At 42.5% G+C, this 20289-nt stretch overlaps 1 protein-coding gene across 2 annotated transcripts in view; it reads right to left on the bottom strand.

Moving 5' to 3' along the window:
• LOC129698312 (protein diaphanous homolog 3-like) overlaps positions 1–20289 on the bottom strand; it is a 463901-nt gene that overhangs the window by 309081 nt on the left and 134531 nt on the right. For both annotated transcript variants that reach the window (XM_055637392.1, XM_055637391.1), the window contains exons 15-16: positions 19791–19895; positions 3986–4279 (exon numbers count right to left, since the gene is read on the bottom strand). In XM_055637392.1, the coding sequence (XP_055493367.1) occupies positions 3986–4279; positions 19791–19895 (399 nt within the window). The remainder of the gene's footprint in view (positions 1–3985; positions 4280–19790; positions 19896–20289) is intronic.

Below are 20289 nucleotides of genomic sequence, written 5' to 3'. Positions count from 1 at the left end.
GGCCTGGCAGAGCATCACCAGAGAAGACACCCAGCAACTGGTGATGTCATGAATCGCAGATTTCAAGCAGTCATTGCATGGAAAGGATATGCAACAAAATACTAAACATGAGTACTGTATTTCCTGGCAATGAAGGCGCTATTTTTTACCCTGAAATACGGCCTGAAAATTTACCTGCGTCTCGGAGGCCGAAGGTTAGATTGTTAACCAAGAAAGCTAGACTTGGCTATCCCTCAGTATAGCGGGTGTAAAAGGACAGCGCCGCTGGGGGGGGGCGGGGGGGGGGGGGGGGGGGGGGGGGGGGAGAGTTCCTTCCACAGCGTGTGGGGAGTCTGGCCCAGGTCAGGCTATAGCACCCAGGTCGCCCTCGAGCCCCGGGACTAGCTGATGGGAGTTCCCAGACTTGATTTTTTGCCCCGGGACATTTTGGGAACATTGCTACATAGAGTTTGTCATAGAGTCTTACCGTGGCAGGACCTTCGACCAACTAGCCCCACGCTGGCAGGCAACATGTGTGACTGCACTAGTCCCACCTGCCAGCATTTGCAAACATTCTAAACCTGTTGCATCTTGTCCTTGAGTATGGAAGGACAGCCTAAACTGCAGACAACTTGTCCCGATTTGCTCGCAGGCGACTTGTTGACTTGCAGCGTAGTCCCAGGCCTCGCCACGTGAAGGTTGCAATCTCCCACCCAAACCTGTCCTTCCATGCGACCTATCAACATCCTCGTAAATCTTCTCTGCACCCTTTCCAGTTTGACAACATCTTTCTGTTGATGGTCAACACTACTTTTCATTCTGCACTCTGACAGAAATCAACTCATCCCTTTTTTTCTACTTTGATTCAGCTTTGCTTGTGGAAATTCATTATGGATATAGTGCATTTAAGAAGCTTGTATTGTCAATTCATGGATCCATTGTTCTTCTTGGTGGTTTCAAATTTGTGCATTTAATTTATTCTTAAATATAAGTTATTACAGAGTTTAATTAAAGTTCATACTCACTGACAATTATGTTATATCATTACTGAATCTGCAATTCAATATTAATTTGAGTTTGATTCTTATTAAAGCAGAGGTTGCAGAAAAAGAGGACTTATTGTTATCTTACTTTGTTTTCCTTTGGCGAGCAAAGACAACTGTTTCACATCAACCTGCTATGCCAGCTAACTGAAGAAGTAAAGTGGTGCAAGATGTACTGTTTTACAAATGTAACATTTGGCTTCATTGTGAAAAGGCAAAATTCTGTCTTGCTTTAATAGCTTCACTGAATGTGGAAACGTAATAAATGAAACATTAATGCTTTTCAGTTTACACATTCATATGATATTGGTGTCGACAGTAAAGTTGCAGACATGAAGTGCTTACTTTCCCCTGCCTCTTATTGTCCTGGAACAACTGGATTTTAAATTAGTGTCAGCTGATTTTTTTTTTAATCAACTTTTGTTCTCTTTAAAATGCAATTACTGTTTACTACTCACCCAAACAGAAAAATCTACAGGTGAATAACCAATATGTAAAAAAAGTACTGAAATGTTGCCTCCAGCAAGAAATTAAATAGAAATACACTTTGCTATTTTTACCTCAGTGAATTGATCAAGTAGCAAGATAATCAAATTATCAAAAATATAATTAGTAGTTCCAAGTACATTGAGTATAACTTATAAATGTGCATATCGATTCATCAAATACCACAAAATGAGTGCTGGTGCAATAATTATTTGAATTGTGCATTGTTTGCTGTTCATGCAAGTAATGATAATATTTTCACCATGTTATTTTGTTGATGAGCTCAATAGCTAAAATGTGAATGTAATGTGCTTAAACGATAAGGCAGTGCTTAGGAAATGATTTATGGAAATCTTTAAAGCACTTTTAAAAACAAATTCTGATAAATGGGAGGTAATAGTTAATAAATGGAGGTAATAATACATACTAACTAAATTAGGAATTGGTAATAATACATACTAACTATACATAAATTAGTAATAATACATACTAATAATACATAGTTTTCACGTGTTTATCAATGAGTTTTCTGAAGTTTCCAGATCGCCTGAAACAGGGGCTGGCTGCGTTCAAAGATCCCTCAAAGTAAGATAGGACAGTTGCAGTTCCCTCTTCGCCTGCGAACCCTCTGGCTTAGCGCCAGAATCAAACTGCGAGGCCTACTAGCTGAATTCCCAGAGTCGCCTGCGAGCCCTGGGATATGCAAGTCCCATAAGTCGTGCGAGCCCCAGGGACTAGCTGAACTTTAGGTTGCCCTAAGCCTCTGTACAAGCTAATTCCCATGTCGCCTGCGGCCCCCCGAGAATTAGCTGCAGTTCCCAAATTTGAAACCCCGGGACTGGGAACTGCAGCTTGTCCCGAGGCTTCGAGGCGACCTGTGACTGCAGCCTGTCCCGAGGCTCCCAGGCAACCTGTGACTGCAGCCAGTCTCGGGGCCGCAGGCGACATGGGAATTGCATTAAAAAAAGGGATGAGTTGATTTCTGTCAGAGTGCAGAATGAAAAGTAGTGTTGAACATCAACAGAAAGATGTTGTCAAACTGGAAAGGGTGCAGAGAAGATTTACGAGGATGTTGATAGGTACATGGATAGGACAGGTTTAAGGGTGGGAGATTGCAACCTTCACGTGGTCCGCCCTGTTTCTACGAATGCAATCAACCTTGTGTGCACGATCAAATAAAACAAGTTGTCCTACAAATTTAGGCTGTCCATGCCATACGCAAGAAGAAGATGAAGGACAGGTTTAGAGTGATTTAAGTCAAATGCTGGCAGGTGGGACTAGTGTAGATGGGACATGTTGGCCAGCGTGGGCTAGTTGGGTCGAAGGGCCTGTTTCCACACTGTAAGACTCTATGACTATAACTCTATGTAGCAATGTTACAAAATGTTGAGATTTAAAAAAATCAAGTCTGCAATTTATCCCATCAGATAAAGCATAAAAATAAGTTTAATTTGACACCTAATTCACTTTCACATCTTCAGTATTAAAAAAGGTTATGGCAATTTTCATACTCGGAAATTAGCATCTTGTTCCCTATTGCTTTTCCATTGACTTAACAATAAAGCTGTGTTCGAGGACAGTCAAAAGCCCATAACTTTATTAAAAACTAAGAGAACTGAAAGAAATTTTCAATTATTTTAGATTGAAGCATTCTGAAACAAATATGAAACAATCTTACTTGGATGACCTGAAATATAATTAGTTAGTTACCCAATTGCAGCTAATTACAAAATTCAATTACTAGATCTAAACATCTATCTATTTCTTAAGAAAAGATTAACATTTTTAAATAGCTTAAATGTCCAAATAACATTCACACAAGAATTCACAATATAACGTGATTTTAAAATCTAATTGTCATGAATTTATAGGCCAAATGGAAGGAATTTAATGTTTAATTCCCGTAAATTAATGGCGATTTAATCACTTTGCGAATGGGTTTTGTGGAACGCGATCGATTGGAACATTGCGGTTGCGGTGAATTTAAACCCCATATCAGCAGGAAAAACACTGCCGGTTTCGCATGGGGCCTAAATCACCTTTTCGCACCGTACAATTTGGATTAAGGTAATCCTAAGAAGCACGTTTATATGTAAAATAAACGGCTTTCCTCTAGCTGTCCCGTACCTGAAATCCGTCCCCGTTGTAGGCGGTCAGGACATTAGAAGCTAATTTTTATTTTACTCCAGCGCTGAAATTGTGTAGCGATTTTTTTTTTAAAATCCACAGACCGGTAGTCGGAACAAATCTTTAGCATAAGCTCGCACCCCGAGAAAATAAAACTCTGGCAGGCAGGAGAAAACAGCATTTTAACACTCCCCCCCCAAAGGCGCCAAAGTCGCGCACACGGCCAGTGACAGAAGTTTTGTAACATACCTACTCTATATGCCATGATATTCTTGAAGCTACCAGAAAGATTGCTTCCAGGCACTGTTTACATCCAAAATTTTGTTTACTTTTTTTAAGAAGATACATACCTTAGACCAGTTGATTCTTTTCATATTAATATCCAATTTGAAGTCTTTTTTAGCTTTCAATCCGTGTGGCAGTGAATGAGGAGTTGGAGACCGCTGTCCACCTGGAAAACCTGGTGGAGGTGGAGGTGGAGGAGGTGGTGGCGGTGGTGGAGGAGGTGGAGGTATTCCAGTTCCTGCTACCAATGGAGGCAATGGTGGTGTTGGCATGCCAATTTGACTTGTAGAACTGTCTTTTGTGACTCCACATTCTGCACTGGTCATTCTGGCCATCACATTTAGTGGTGACCCTGTAAGCTTCAGGAAAAAAAAGACAGACCAAAAATTTAAATCAAAATAATGTTTTGACACAATTTGGTTTCAAGGAACAATTAACCCTTTGATGTTCTAACATCCATAAATACTCATCACCTTTATGGCATTTTCTCAAGTCGTAGATTCATGCAATTAATTATTGACTTTGGGAAAGGAAGTAGTGTGCACACCCCATTCAGCATCAATGGTTGAGAACTTAATGTCATGGGCATAAATACCACCTATAATCTGTCCTCGAACAAATACTTTGAAGCTAAAGCCAAGAATGCACACCAACGCCTCTACTTCCTCAGAAGACTACCATCGGCATGTCTCCTTTTATGAACTTCTGCAGATTCATTGTAAAAAGCATTCTATCGGGATGCATTAGTTTGGCAATATCTCTGCACAAAACTGTGAGAAATTGTAGAGAGGGGTGGATTTAGTCCAGTCCATCACACAAAGCAGCTTTCAACTCCGTCTATATTTAACGCTGCCTCAGGAAAGCAACCAACCAAATCAATTACCTCAATTATTCCCTATTCTCCCCTATCCTGTTGGGCAGAAGATACAAAAACTTTGAAGCATGAACAACTAGGTTCAGGAACAGATTATTTCCCGCGGTCATCAGACTACTAAATGGACCTCTCACAAGCTAACGGGATAGTCCAGATCTCCCAACCTATCTCATTGCAGCCCTTGTACTTTTTCTCTAAATGTAATGCTATAATGCTGCAATGCTATATTCTGCACTCAGGTATTTTTCTCTTTATGCATGGCATGATGGTTCTCATGTGTTGTATGACTTTGACTGGAAAGCACGCAATGTTTCACTGTAATTCAGCATGTGACAAAAATAAACCAATACAGTACAGAAACAGACTCCTCGGCCCAACTTGTCCAAGTTTCCCAACCTAGATAGTCCCACTTGCCTGTGATTGCTCCATTTCCCTCCAAACCATTCCAATCCATGCACCTGTTCAAGTGTCATGCGAATGCTGTAATTGTACCTGCCTTGACCACTGGAAAAATTGCCCATCTACATCTTTCACCTTGTACCTATATCCTCTAGTTTTTGATTCTCCTCCCTGGGGAAATAGTCTTTGTGCATATACTTTATCTATGGCCCTTTTAATTTTATATACCTCCATAAGGGCACCCCTTAGCCTCCTGATAATCAAGGAAAAAATCCTAGCCTATCCAGGTTTGCCTCATAACTCACACCTCCAGCCCCAGTAACATATTTTTGTTCCCTTTCCAGATTAATACCATCCTTCCTATTGCAGGGCATCCAAAACTGTACACAGTGGCCTAAAATGTTGCTTTATCAATGTCTTGTACAACTGTAACATTATGTCCCAATTTATGTACTTAATGCCTCAACCAATGAAGGTGAGTAAACCAATTTGCCTTCTTCACCACACAGTCCACCATTTCACCACTTTCATGGAAGTATGCACCGACCCAAGGTCATTCTGATCTACAGCACTCCCCTAGGCCCTACCATTCACTGTGTAACCTCTGCCATGGTTTGTATTACTGAAGTGCAACACATCACATTTATCTGAATTATACCCCTTCTGCTATTCATTGGTGCACTGACCCAGTTGATCGAGACCAATATTCGAAAACCTGTTTAACTGCACTATCAATTTTAATGTTATCTGCAAATTTAGTCATCATCCTACCTACACTCTCCCTACACCATTAATATAAATATTAAACAGTGGACCCAATACCAATCTCTGTAGCATGTCACTTGTTACAGGTCTCCAGTTTGAAATACAACCCTCTACCAAAACCATCTAACTCCTTTCTACAAGGTACTTTGTATCCAATTGGCTAGTTTGCCTTGGATACATTGCGATTTAATCTTTCCGAGCAATCTACCATGTGGTACCATTTCAGAGGCCTTGTGGTATATCATGTGGTATAACAGCTACCACTCTGCCATCATCAATCTTCTTGGTCACGTGTTCAAAAAATGCAATCAAATTCATGAGACCCCATTTCTCATGCACAAATCTATGCTGACTATTCCTAATCAGTTCTTGAACAAGATTAATTTAGGACCTCATCCATCCCCACATCGAAGCAATGGCCAAGAAAGCACACCAATGCCTATACTTCCTGAGGAGATTTAGGAAGTTCGGCATATCCCCAACAACACTCACCAACTTCTACAAATGCACCGTAGAAAGCATTGTATCACGATGCTTCACAGCATGGTTTAGGAACAGCTTCATACAAGACTGCAAGAAATTGCTGAGTTGTGGACATAACCCAGACAATCACACAAACCAACCTCCATCTACATATTACGCTGCCTTGGCAAGGCCACCAGCATAATCAAGGACCAGCCGACCCCTTGTCAGTCCCTCTTCCCCCTTCTCCCATCAGGCAAGAGGTACAGCAGTTTGAAAACACATACCTCCAGATTCAGAGATAGTTTCTACCCAGCTGTTATCTGGCAACTGAACCGTCCTCTCGCCAACCAGAGAGCAGTCCTGATCTCCCATCCATCTCATTGGAGACCTTCGAACTAACTTTAATCGAACTTTACTGTAATTTATCTTGCACTAAACGTTATATCCTTTATCCTGTATCTGTACACTGTGGACTGCTTGATTGTAATCATGTATAGTATTTTCGCTGACTGGGTAGCACGCAATAAAAAGCATTTCACTGTACCTCGGTACGCATGACAAAACTAAATATAAACAACCTCACTGATCTTTAAAGAGGCCCCATTCTCTCCTTGATTTCTCTTTCATCCCAGAAGTGACTCTTCCAGTTCAGATAAATCGAAGCAGAGTGGTTGGCTGACTGAACAAATAAACTAAGGGATGTTTATTTCAACAATTTGTATTTGGAAGTTAACTTGACCATATGAAATATGATCATACAATTTCACAGCTATTTTGCATCATTCCTGAAATTTAGCTGAACACATCAAGTACCTTCCCCCCTCAACTCCATCCAAGGACCCAAGCAGTCTTTCCAGGTGAGGCAGAGGTTCACCTGCACCTCCTCCAACCTCATCTATTGCATCCGCTGCTCTAGGTGTCAACCGCTCTACATCGGTGAAACCCAGCGCAGGCTTGGCGATCACTTCGCCCAACATCTCCACACAGTTTGCATTGACCAACCTGATCTCCTGGTGGCTCAGCACTCCCCCTCCCATTCTGAATCCGACCTATCTGTCCTGGGCCACCTCCATGGCCAGAGTGAGTCTCACCGCAAATTGGAGGAGCAACACCACATATTTTGTTTGGGTAGTTTACACCACAGCGGTATGAAAATTGACCTCCAATTTCAGGTAGTCGTTGCTTTCTCCTTCCTTCCCCTCCCCTTCCCAGCTCTCCCACAGCCTACTGTCTCCGCCTCTTCATTTTTTTCTTCCCGCCCCCTCCACATCAGTCTGAAGATGGGTCTCGACCCGAAACGTCACCTATTCCTTTGCTCCATAGATGCTGCCTCACCCACTGAGTTTCTCCAACATTTTTGTCTACCTTCGAATTTTCCAGCATCTGCAGTTCTTTCTTAAACATCAATGCCTGATGTGCTTTCCACATCAGACACAAATTAAATGACTTCATTTTCAATGCAACTCCCTTTAGTCTTACTGAGGAAATTAAAGAAGATTGACCTGGAATGACATCACCGGGCAGTCCCAAAACATTCATGGATTATTAACCAAATTTCTCTGCGAAGTCACAACATTATTTCCCTTCCATCAACCACAATATCAAAACCATTTCTCCATCTGAATACACTCACTGATCTCAATGCCGGGTTGGTCCAAGCCAAAGTTCACTCACCCACTCCCCCGCCAAATCAACCTCAACCCAATGGCTCTCCACATTGTCCCAATCCCTTGGTTGCTCAAGTCTCCATTACTATCACAAAATCTCACAAATCACAAATCTCCAGTTAAAAAAAAAACTAGTCTCCAACACATCACTAAGGTCCCAATCAATTTTTCAATGTTCACATATCAACACCACCAACCCTGCCTGCCAGACCCCTAAAAAGTCTTCAAAGACCAATTTCCCGCCAGATGAGCAACATACCCTAATCTGACCATTGTTCTGTCGCTCAACTGTGCCAGGTTCTGGCTGCTGTACTCCTTTGCCCCTTCCAGAACTCAAATGAGAATGTGTAGCAGTTCTTCAGTGTCTCTGGGCACCACTGAGGTTTGCTGCCATAGGCTCGCAATGCAAAGAGTCACTAATATGATGCACAATGACATATTATGTATCTTTCACACTGCATAACAATTTCAAAGGCATTGTTTCTTCTGGCAAACAGAAACAAAAACTGCAAATGCTGGAAATATAAAATAAAAACAGAAATATGGAAATACTCCACAGGATAGGTTGCATCTGTTTAGATAAAAAAACAAATCAATGTTCTCCAGTTATGATCTTTCATCTGATAAAAAAATTACTGCAAACTTATTAACTTGAAATATTGATTCGCCTCTAAAGATTTGCTGATTCTTTCAAGCATTTCCTCTTTATATTTTGTAATCCCTTAAGATCTAGATAACTGACGATGCTTTTCCCCACTCACTTAACCTATCAATAATTCCACTGTTTGCATCCTCCTGACAATTTGCCTTTGCATTTGTTTTTGTGTCATTCACAAATTTCACAACAGTACCTTTGCTACCTTCCAAGTTACTAATATATATTGCAAACAGCTGTAGCCCCGGTTAGGTCATACTGAAAATGATCCTCTTATTCCTATTGTCTGTGAGTCAATCATCTATCCATTGCCAAAACAATGGCTTCCAAACTCCATGGTTCTTTTCTTGTGAAACCACTTTTTCGAACAACTTCTGATAGTTCTTATAGAGTCTACTAGTCTATCTATTTCAAAAAAGCTACTTCCAAGTTTCATCTGGTAGCTTACCTCAATCCACCCATTACGACATTCTCATAAATCTGAAATATTATCAAATATGAGTTCCCCTTTGGAAAGCTATGCTGAATCTGCCTGATTAGATAATGATTTTGCAGGTGTGCTGCTTTATTTTCGTCCCAACAATAAAGGCTAGGCTAACTGTCTGAAGAAGGGTCCCAACCTGAAACGTCACCCATTCTCTCTCTCCAGAGATGCTGCCTGTCCCACTGAGTTACTCCAACTTTTTGTGTCTACCATCTTTAATTGCTGTGGTTAACTGCTTTTTGTGTCACTCCCTTTTTAAATAGGGATGTCAAACTACGTTTTTCAATCATCTGGTACTTCTCCAGAATCTAAGGATATTGGGCAAATTACAACTAATGCATCCACTAAAGCCATTTAAAGGATCCTGTGATGCAAGCCATCACGTCCAAGATCCTTAGCAGCTATTTACCCAATGAGATTGCCTAATATTATTTCCTTCGTGATAATAGTTCTACATTTAACATGTCACTATTCGTGATAATAGTTCTACATTTAATATGTCAGGCAGTGCACACCTCTCTACTCTGCGCACCTGTGGTCGAACTATTTAAAGACAAGTATGCAGAGACTAAAGGTGGCATATAACGATGCCATGAGAACACTGCTAAGGCAACCTAGATGGTGTAGTGCCAGTAATATGTTTGTGGCTGCAGGAGTCAGTACTTTAGAAGCTATCCTAAGACACCACATGTATAAATTCATTTGCAGGATAAATGACTGTAAAAATGTGCTTATTGTGGCCTTGACAAACATAAAGGTTAGTACTACACGCTACGAATCCCAGTTGTGGAGACACTGGTATCGTTGTCTCGTTGTAGGACATTGATCATCTTTTAATCTGGATTTTTAACTTAAGTATTGTGGGTTTTTGTTAAACATAAATTATGATGTTTTTATGTGATACTAGACCAAGTGCAGACCCGTTGGGTCTGTTTCCCCAACGGCGTTTGCGGGGGGGGGGGTGAGAAGAGGGGAACAGGATAGATTTGGGAGGGAAAGGAGAGCGGGGTATGGGGTGAGAGATGGGGAGAGAGCTTTGGGGGAGGGGGGATGGGAAGGGAGGGGAGGAGGGAGGGATGGGGGGGAGGGGGGGGGGGGGGAAAGAGGGGAAAGAGTGGGGGAGGGAGGAGGAGAGGGGTAGGGGAAGGGGTGGGGGAGAGAGGGGAAGGGAGGGGAACAGAGATGGGTGGGGGTGGGAGAGGCGTGGGGGGAGAGAGGGGAAGGGAGGGAAGAGAGATGGGTGGTGGTGGGAGAGGCGTGGGGTAAGGGGGTAGAAGTGGAAGAGTGGGGAGGGATGGCTAGGGGGAGTGGTGAAAGAGGGACAGAGGGGTAGGGGAAGGGGGTGGCAGTAGAGAGGGAAGGGGGGTGGGGGAGAGAGAGATGGGTGTGAGAGGGAGAGGTGAGGAGAGGGACACATAGAAACATAGAAAATAGGTGCAGGAGTAGGCCATTCGGCCCTTTGAGCCTGCACCACCATTCAATATGACCATGGCTGATCATCCACCTCAGTATCCCGTACCTGCCTTCTCTCCATACCCCCTGATCCCTTTAGCCACAAGGGCCACATCTATCTCCCTCTTAAATATAGCCAATGAACTGGCCTCAACTACCTTCTGTGGCAGAGAGTTCCAGAGACTCACCACTATCTGTGTGAAAAATGTTTTCCTCATCTCAGTACTAAAGGATTTCCCCTTTATCCTTAAACTGTGTCCCGCTTGTCCTGGACTTCCCCAACATCTGGAACAATCTTCCTGCATCAGACAAATGCAATTCAGGACTTTTTTCTCTTCACAAGCAAAGTCAGAATGACGGTTAGTGAAGAATTCGAATAATCGCTGAGCGTTCTCTATGGCAACAATGTATTTGAGCATTGGGCATTGTGACATCACGCGATGGAACGTTCACCAAGTGCTTGGGCTGGGGCTGGGTGCTGCTTCTATGGGTGAGAAGCCAGTTTATTTTTGAAATATTGTGGTGGGGGGGGGGGGTGAAGGATTTGATTAAAAACGTGTACTTAAACACGACGAAATGTAATGAGGAGCGGATACTTAGAAAGAAAAGCGAAATCTCTACCGAAATGGAAAAGATGTCGGCGATTCTGCGTCCGGTTTCGGAGTTGCGGGGAATCAAAGGAAGAAACGCGGCCGGAAGCCGTACATGCAAATGGATCCATTCCGATTGGACGTCCGCGAGCGTCGGGCATCGCGATTGGACGTCCGCGAGCATCGGGCATTGTGACATCGCACGGCGGGAACGAATCGAAAGGCAGGAAGGGATCCGTACGACAGGCGGTCGGATGGAGCGAGAGTTTTATATATAGATAGATACCATGATTTTATATATATTTATGATATTCGATATGCAATGCATTTTTAATGTAATGTTGCCCCTTGTCTGGACCTTGAGTCCGTAATAAAGTTTATTATTATTATTATTATGTCCCTGTCACCATTTGATCTTAATGTGTTGTTTGTCATTTCTGCTCATGTATTTTGCAATATATATTTACCTGATACTTCGCGCCCCGCCCAATGGTTCCTGGAGGTTTGTTAATGTAATGCTTCCACTTGCCCCTCCGTCTGCAACCTTGAGTCCGGAAACCTTGGGTGGGGCGCAAAGTCTCCAAGGTTTCCGTTCAGGTTTTAATGGGATTATATGGGTCTCACTCCTCTGTCTTATTCCCCATTATTGATCTTAATGTGTCTCTTTGTCGTGTTCTGTATTTCCTGTATTTCCTCATTTTCCTCAGTATACTTGGTCTGCATTTGCTGGATGTGAATTCAGTATTTGGATCTTCCTGCCTCTACAAACATATCCTTTTCAATCTAGTACATTTCTTAACATGAGTAGACACTGGAGTAACTCAACAGGGTCAGGCAGCATCTTTGGAGAACATGGGTGTGTGATGTTTCGGTTTGGGAACCTTCAACAGACCGTGTGCATGTGTCTGTGTGCGCGTGTGTTTGTGCATGTGTGTGTGTGCATGTGTGGAGGGGGGGCAGTCAGCTGAAAGAAAAGAAAGGCAGGGGAATGCTTGGCAGATAATAGGTTGATAAAGGTGGAGGTTTTTTGATAGGCAGATGTTGGACAAAGGCAAGAGATAAAAAGGCAGATGGTGACAAAAAAGGATTGAAGAGTTGCAAATTACCAACTACACTCAAGTGGGGATGGGGGGGGGTGGCTTGATTGCAATTCCACCATAAGATTGAGGAAGCTGAGCTGCTGGGATATTTCAATTTGGTACTTTGCTGTATTGTAGTTACCATTTAACTGTGTATTTTTCCAATTGAGCCTCCATTAGTACGTACACATTTCCTATGAATTAAATACTCTTATCCAGCGCAGATAAGACCGTGGTGTTACTGAAAACAAATTTACACTTGTTAGCCAGAATGCACAAAGTTGTACTTTAATGTGCTCTGCCAATTTAGTCTAAATGCATTTATCTTGTCCAACACAATAAATGCCTTCATACCTTACACAGTGCATTAAACAAAGTCCAAACTGATGTCAGTGATGGGAGCTGTACATTTGTTAAACCACAACACATGTAATTTGTCATTATTTGCCAAATTTCAGCTGTTAGTAATTAACCTAGAGTCACTTAAAATCCTTTATGAAGTATCCAGAATGATTCTTGTTGACCAAATGCAATCCAAAACTCATTTCAAATAAACATATTTATTCCTGAGATCAGGCAATGTTTCTATGGCTTTAGTTCATATCTTACAATGTGAGTTTGGTCCAATTACAGAAATGTTATTATAAATTTCTTATGGGGAATTTAACAGAAACTGATATATATTATCTTCACGATTCCATCTTTAGATTCATTTATTTAAAGAAGAAAAACAACATTACCTCAATTCATTACATTTCCTAATCCATCTTTTGTTTAAATTATTCATGAAAGGGTAATTTTTTCACATGACTGCTTAAAACTGACGTTGGGAGCTGCAAGTCGCAGGTGCTTCGACCACCCCGACGCGGGAGCTTCGATCGCCCCGACGAGGAGGCTTCGATCGTCGGCTGAGCAGCTTCGATCGCTCCGACTGCGGATGGTTTGACTGCCCCGACCACGGGAGAATAAAGAGGAAGAAGATTGGACTTTATTGCCTTCCATCACAGTGAGGAGAGTGAGAAAACGCTGTGGTGGATGTTTATGTTAACTTTTATGTAGTTGTGTGTCTTGTTGCTTTTTTTTTAGTATGGCTCTAAGGTAATTCAAAAATTCACTGTACATTAATTGGTACACGCAACAATAAACTGACATTGAAACCTTGAAAATCTTTACTTTATTTCCATATTTGACTGCAATATTTGAAAAATATCAAAATAGGAAAACAATGAATGCTTTTAAATAAAAGACAATATTTAGACAAGATGTGCTTTGAGGTGTTTACATCAACTGTTCACAAAATACAATTTGGACATTGCCTTAATTTATGTCAAGGCAAATTGATTTATTGTAACGTGTACAAGTACAGTCAAGTACAGGTACAAAGAAAATCATGGTTGAATTTATTTATAAGACAGAGGGAATGATGTCAAGCAATAAAAATAATTCAAGCATTAACTTTGTTTAGCAAAGAACTGCAGCTACTGGTTTAAATCGAAGGTAGACACAAAATGCTGGAGTAACTCAGCGGGACAGGCAGCATCTCCAGGGAGAGAGAGTTCCAGAGATTCAATGGGTGAGCTGTGTTGGGTCGATGCACTAGCCTGTCCAACCCCCCAAGAATTTTGTAAGTTTTAGATCCCCTTAGTCTTTGAGAGTACAAACCAGCACAGGAAACAAGGCGTTGAACCGTCTCTGCACTCCCCCACCGAGATTTCTACGCAATACTCCAGGTGTGGTCTCACCAAGACCCCAACGATCCCGCACACTAAATACCATTCGCTTTCATGCCTGCTGCACCTGCATGCCTACCTTCATACATGACACCTAGGGCATCTCCCCCTTTCCCAATCGGCCACCATTTAGATAATAGTCTGCTTTCCGTTTTTTTTGCCACAAAATGGATATCACATTTACCACATTATACTGCATCTACAAACCCAGCCTGTACTAGCATCTCCTTGGAGTGTCATCCGCAAACTTGGAGGGATCATTAATATATAGGTAAAAGCTTCGGAGCTTGGGTACCCCACTCACTGAGAAAACCTATCTCCAGAGAGAAGGAATGGGTGACGTGTTGGGTCGATACCCTTCATTTAGTTTAGTTTTGAGACAGCACGGAAACAAGGCCTTCGGGAGTCTGCGACAACCAATCCACAATAAAATATCCAATACAAGGGTTTATTAACCTTCGTCACATTGAGCACAGGTAAAGTGCAAGTGAAATGAATATGTCAGCAGCGATAGAATGAGAAAGAACACACTATACACAATAAAATTTTAACACATCCACCACAGCATTCATCACTGTGGTGGAAGGCACAAAATTTGGCCAGTCCTCCTCCATTTCCCCCCGTGGTCGGGACCAGAGTCCAGAGCCAGTCCATAGTCGACTCTTCCCCACCAGAGACCGCGACTTCAAGATGATATAGGCCGCAGGCCGGCAGTCGAAGAAAGTCCCTGCCGCAGCCAGAAGCACCGCAGACCACAGGGAGGGCGGTCGAAGCTCCCCTCCAGGGTGGATGGTAAGTCCGCGCCGGACCCACGGTCGAAGTTGGCCGGGGGCCGGCAGTGGAAGCTTCTTCTTCCCCCGGGTCCCCCACGAGGGATCCCAGGCTGCAGACGCCGCGCCAGCTTGAGCTCTGCAGACTGCGGCTTCAGGCTGCCGGCTGCCGCGGGCCAACAAAACGGAGGGCTCCCCTCCGGCGAGCCCCAGCGAGGGCTTGCCCGCTCCACGCCGAGAGTCCACACTGCGCCCGCCGCTGGAGCCCCGTTCGCGTCTCCGGGAAATTCCACGCCGATCCTTGCTGTTAGGCCACGGGGGAGACGACCTGGAAAAAGTCGCCTCTCCATGGAGGAGGCGACCAAAACGGTTTTCCCCTCACCCCCCCACACCTCCCCCCACACAAAACAGACAAAGAACCATTAAAAACATACTTTAAAACATACTACAAATACAAAAAAAAGTTGAAAAAAACGGACACGCTGCTGACAGGGCGCCGGATTGCAGCGCCCCCACCGACGAAACAGATGGTACAAACTCTATAAAGACAGCACCCATAGTCAGGATTGAACCCTGGTCTCTGGTGCTAAGGCATCAACTCGACCACTGTGTCACTGTGCAGCAGCTTAATATCTGTGGTTGGAAAGTTAGAGTGTATTCCAAAGGATAGGATATACATGCACTTACATGGACAAGAGCTGAATAGGGATAGTCAACAGTTTTGTGTGTGGGATGACGTATCTCACAAATCTGATTGAGTTTTTTGAGGATTTGACCAAAAAGATCGATGAAGGCAGAGCTGTGGACATTGGATTTCAGAAAGGCATTCGACAAGATTCCGCATGCTAGGCTGCTCTGGAAGATTAGATCCCATGGGATTCAAGGAGATAGCTGAATGGATGGAAAATTGGCTTCATGGAAGGAAGCAGAGTATGATGGTGGAAGGTTGCTTTTCAGACTGGAGGCCTCTGATTAGTGGTGTGACTCAAAATTTGGTGCTGGGCCCATTGCCGTTTGTAATCTATATCAATGACTTGGATGAGAACGCACATGGCATGGTTAGCAAGTTTGCAAATGATACAAAAGTGGGTGGTATTGTGGAATGTGAAGATGGTTGTCAAAAATTGCAGCAGAATCTTGATCGGTTGGGCAGGTGGGCTGCAGAATGGTTGACGGAATTTGAATACCGAGAAATGCGAGGTGTTGCATTTTGGGAGCACTAACATGGACGGAACCTACACGGTGAACAGTTGGGCTCTGGGGAGTAGAGGGATCTAAGATTACAGATCTAGATTTTTGTGTACCTAATAGTACAGATACATGGTTCGTTGAAAATTGCATCACAGATAGAAAGGGTGGTCCAAAAGGCTTTCGGCACATTGGCCATCATCAGTCAGAGCATTGAGCATAGAGGTTGGGAAGCCATGTTGCAGTTGTATAAGACATTGGTGAGGCCGCATTTAGAGTGTTGTATTCAGTTTCGGGCACCGTGTTATAGGAAAGATGTTGTCAAGCTGGAAAGGATGCAGAGAGTATATTTATGAGGATATTTCAAGGACTCGAGGGCCTGAGTTATAGCGATGGGTTGAGCAGGCTAGGACTCTATTCCTCGGAGCGCAGGAGGATGCGGGGTGATCTTATAGAGATGTACAAATCTCGAGAGGAATAGATTGGGTAGATGCATATTGTCTATTGTCCACAGTATTGAAATCGAGAACCACAAGTCATGGGTTTAATCTCAGGGGGAAAGATTTAATAGAAATTTGAGGGGTAACTTTTTCACACAAAGGGTAGTGGGTGTATGGAACGAGATGACTGAGCAGGAAGTTGAGGCGGGATATAGTTGAGGCATTATAGCAACATTTAAGAAACATTTAGACAGATACATGGTGAGACATGATTAGAGGGATTTGGGCCCAACGTAGGCAGGTGGGATGAATGTAGATGGCACATATTGGCCAGTGTGGGAAAGTTGGGCTAAAGGGCCTGTTTCCATGCTGTAAGACTCTATGACTCCAACGTCCTGGATATTAATCATTACCGCCAGAATTTTGCCATAAATGCCATGTGCCTTTTGCCTTTGATGATTTCACCAGGATAATGCCCTTTTTCACGATCCTGAGCCTAAATCAGCCTTTTTTTGCAGTTTTGCTAAAAGGTTGTGCTATTTTCTCTAGTTGTACCGTGATTACAATGATGTTTTATATGTTAACGCATTAATATTAATGTTATTATTAACGTGTTAACATAGTATAACTTACAAGGAAATTTCCACCACCAGGGTGAAACCAGGGGCGACACTGTCAGTCGTTCGTGCCACTGCCTGCTGATTCATTCTTCTCCAAGATCTATTTAAGAAAGAACTGCAGATGCTAGAAAAATCGAAGGTCGACAAAAAATGCTAGAGAAACTCAGCGGGTAAGGTAACATCTATAGATAGAAAGAATAGGCGACTTTTCGGGTCGAGACACTTCTTCAGACTGATGTGGGGGGGGGGGGGGGGGAAGAAAGGAAAGAAGGAAGAAGAAGGACCAGTGGGGGTGGGGAGGGGGAGGAGGGAGAAGACAAGGGCTAGAGAAGTCATTGTTGATACTGCTGGGGTGTAGACTACCCAAGCGAAATACCCAAGCTTGTCTCCTCACTACATTTACAACTGGCTCCAGTCGCAAATCGGAGTTTTCGAGTGATCTGTGCAAGGCATTCATTGACGCTGGAATTCCACTGTGGAAATTGAAAAACAAATCTCTCAGAGGTTTTTTAGAGAAATACACAGAGGAACATATACCAAGCGAGTCGTCATACTGGAAAAACTATGTTGACAGCAACTTCAACATTGTTGTGCAGAAAATCAGAGATGCAGTTGTACAGGGTCTTGGTGAGACCACACCTGGAGTATTGCGCACAGTTTTGGTCTCCTAAACTGAGGAAGGATATTCTTGCCATAGAGGGAGTACAGAGAAGGTTCACCAGACTGATTCCTGGGATGTCAGGACTTTCATATGAAGAAAGACTGGATAGATTCGGTTTGTACTCGCTAGAATTTAGAAGATTGAGGGAGGATCTTATAGAAACTTACAAAATTCTTAAGGGGTTGGACAGGCTAGATGCAGAAAGTTCCCGATGTTGGGGAAGTCCAGAACAAGGGGGTCACAGTTTAAGGATAAAGGGGAAATCTTTTAGGACCAAGGTGTGGAAAACATTTTTCACACAGAGAGTAGTGAATCTCTGGAATTCTCCCCACAGAAGGTAGTTGAGGCCAGTTTATTCACTATATTTAAGAGGGAGTTAGATGTGGTCCTTGTGGCTAAAGGGATCAGGGGGTATGGAGAGAAGGCAGGTACAGGATACTGAGTTGGATGATCAGCCATGATCATATTGAATGGCGGTGCAGGCTCGAAGGGCCGAATGGCCTACTCCTGCACCTATTTTCTATGTTTCTTTGTTTCTATGAAGTTGCATGCAACAAAATATGGATCTCAATAGACGAGAAAACATGTGGAGATACGTTGCCAATGTGGTCATCGGTACACTGGAGGCAGGTCAACCATCAAAGGAGTATTTGTTGACATTGGAAGTATTGGAGAAGTCAAACAGCTCAACTATTGCTCAGTTGTTTACATTTCACTTGCTGTACTTTGGTCAGAAGGTATAACACACGAGAATGTTCTTCTGTATGTGACTGATGAAAAAAGCTGCTTGTGCTCTTTAAGTGTTATTCCCCAAAATGTTGGATTTGACAGGTTTAGCTCAAGGACTTCATAGAATTAGCAAGCACATACGTAGCTTGTTTCCAAATGTCGATCACCTAGTTTCAAATGTCAAGAAAATCTTCCTCAAAGCACCGTCACGTGTGCAGTTGTTCAAGGAAATGGCACCCAAGATTCTGCGACCTCCACAGCCAGTTTTGACTAGGTGGGGTACATGGCTCTCTGCTGTACTCTACTATGCTGCAAATTTTGAAAAGATAAAATAAATCAATGTTTTCAAGAAGAATCTGCTGCAGTCAGGATCATCAGTGAAATCATGCAGAAAATGTTTCTCCACCGCGCTTGTGTTTATTGCTTCCAATTTTGCAAACTTCCCACAAGCTATCACTTCCCTTGAGAAACGTGGCAAAACATTAGTGATTAACTGACTTGAGGGTTTTCAACAAAGTAACTGACGATATTCAAAGATCTTGAAAAAATACAAAACATAGCTAAAGTTCTCAAAGGTAGTTGTAATGCCACAAGATATCGACATGAATATAGAGTTTGTAGCTTGTTTCAGGTATGCACCAGTGACTTCAACTGAGGTAGAAATAAGTTTTTCACAACTGAAGCATATTCTGTCTGACAGATGGCATAGTTTAACACCAGATAATTTGAAAAAAATGCTAGTAATTACATGAAACCGGGCAACTTTGGACATTTAATGTAGTATACCTTTATAATTAACATTTTTAACCATGGAAACTCATGCCTTTTTGTGCCTTTTTTGTCATTAAATGCATTTTTTGTGCTTTTTTCAAAAAATTTTAAGGCCTTTTTGCCTGCCTATTTCAGTTTTTTAGTGCCTAAACATCCTGGCTATATTGATCATAGATCACTTTGAAACTCAGAATCCAAGTCTACCAACGCTTCATTTTTTGCGGTTAAGCATTTCACAAATGTGTGACACAGTAACTGAAGTATATCTAACACTATTTCAAAACAAAATCTGTTATCAATTTTGGACCAAAAAAGCCAAGTAACATTGCACATTCCTGGCATTGAACAGCTCGTGAGCTTTGAGCTTCCGTCCATGTCACAAAATGGTAGCTGGCAACATTTTGATCATCACAAAATGTAGCAATATAGCAAAATAAATATTTTCCCTTTGCATACTCTGTAAATGGTATCAATGGCTTTTAAACACCAACTGTTTGGAAATTAAAAGAATGATTTAGCAAGCTCCATTACCTGAGCTCTGAGACGCTGCAATTCAGTTTCAAGCTGATTGATTTTTTCTTCTTTCTTTTGCATTTGAGCCTGTGCCTCTTGCCGGGCTGTAAATTCTTCATCAAACTGGAAGATAAAATTACTTTAACATCAACTGTAACAGATTCTGCTGATTCCAAACAGATCATAATATTATCATGCATGCCTTGATTTTTGGAAGTAGAGACTGTGAGACGAAGATAGTTCAACATGGGTTGGTTTTGAATGTTATTTTATTTGGAATTCATACAGTTTTAAAGAGATATCCTGCAGTTTGATTGATGAGGGGGAAAAAACAGTTTTCTGGGGCCTGCCGATCCTACCCAGCGAAAATGTGCACCTTTTTTATTATTGAATGATTGATTGATTGAAAGATAGTAGATAGGACTGTTTGGTGAACTTTTGTAACTTTGTCGGCACCAAAACATGACGACACTTGTGTACGGCCTAGGTGAGGACTATTACATGATTTTACCGGGTT

Source organism: Leucoraja erinacea, chromosome 6 (genome assembly GCF_028641065.1).
Source record: "Leucoraja erinacea ecotype New England chromosome 6, Leri_hhj_1, whole genome shotgun sequence".
In the NCBI taxonomy this organism is placed as follows: Eukaryota; Metazoa; Chordata; class Chondrichthyes; order Rajiformes; family Rajidae; genus Leucoraja; species Leucoraja erinaceus.
This window is presented reverse-complemented; position numbering and strand designations above follow the sequence as displayed.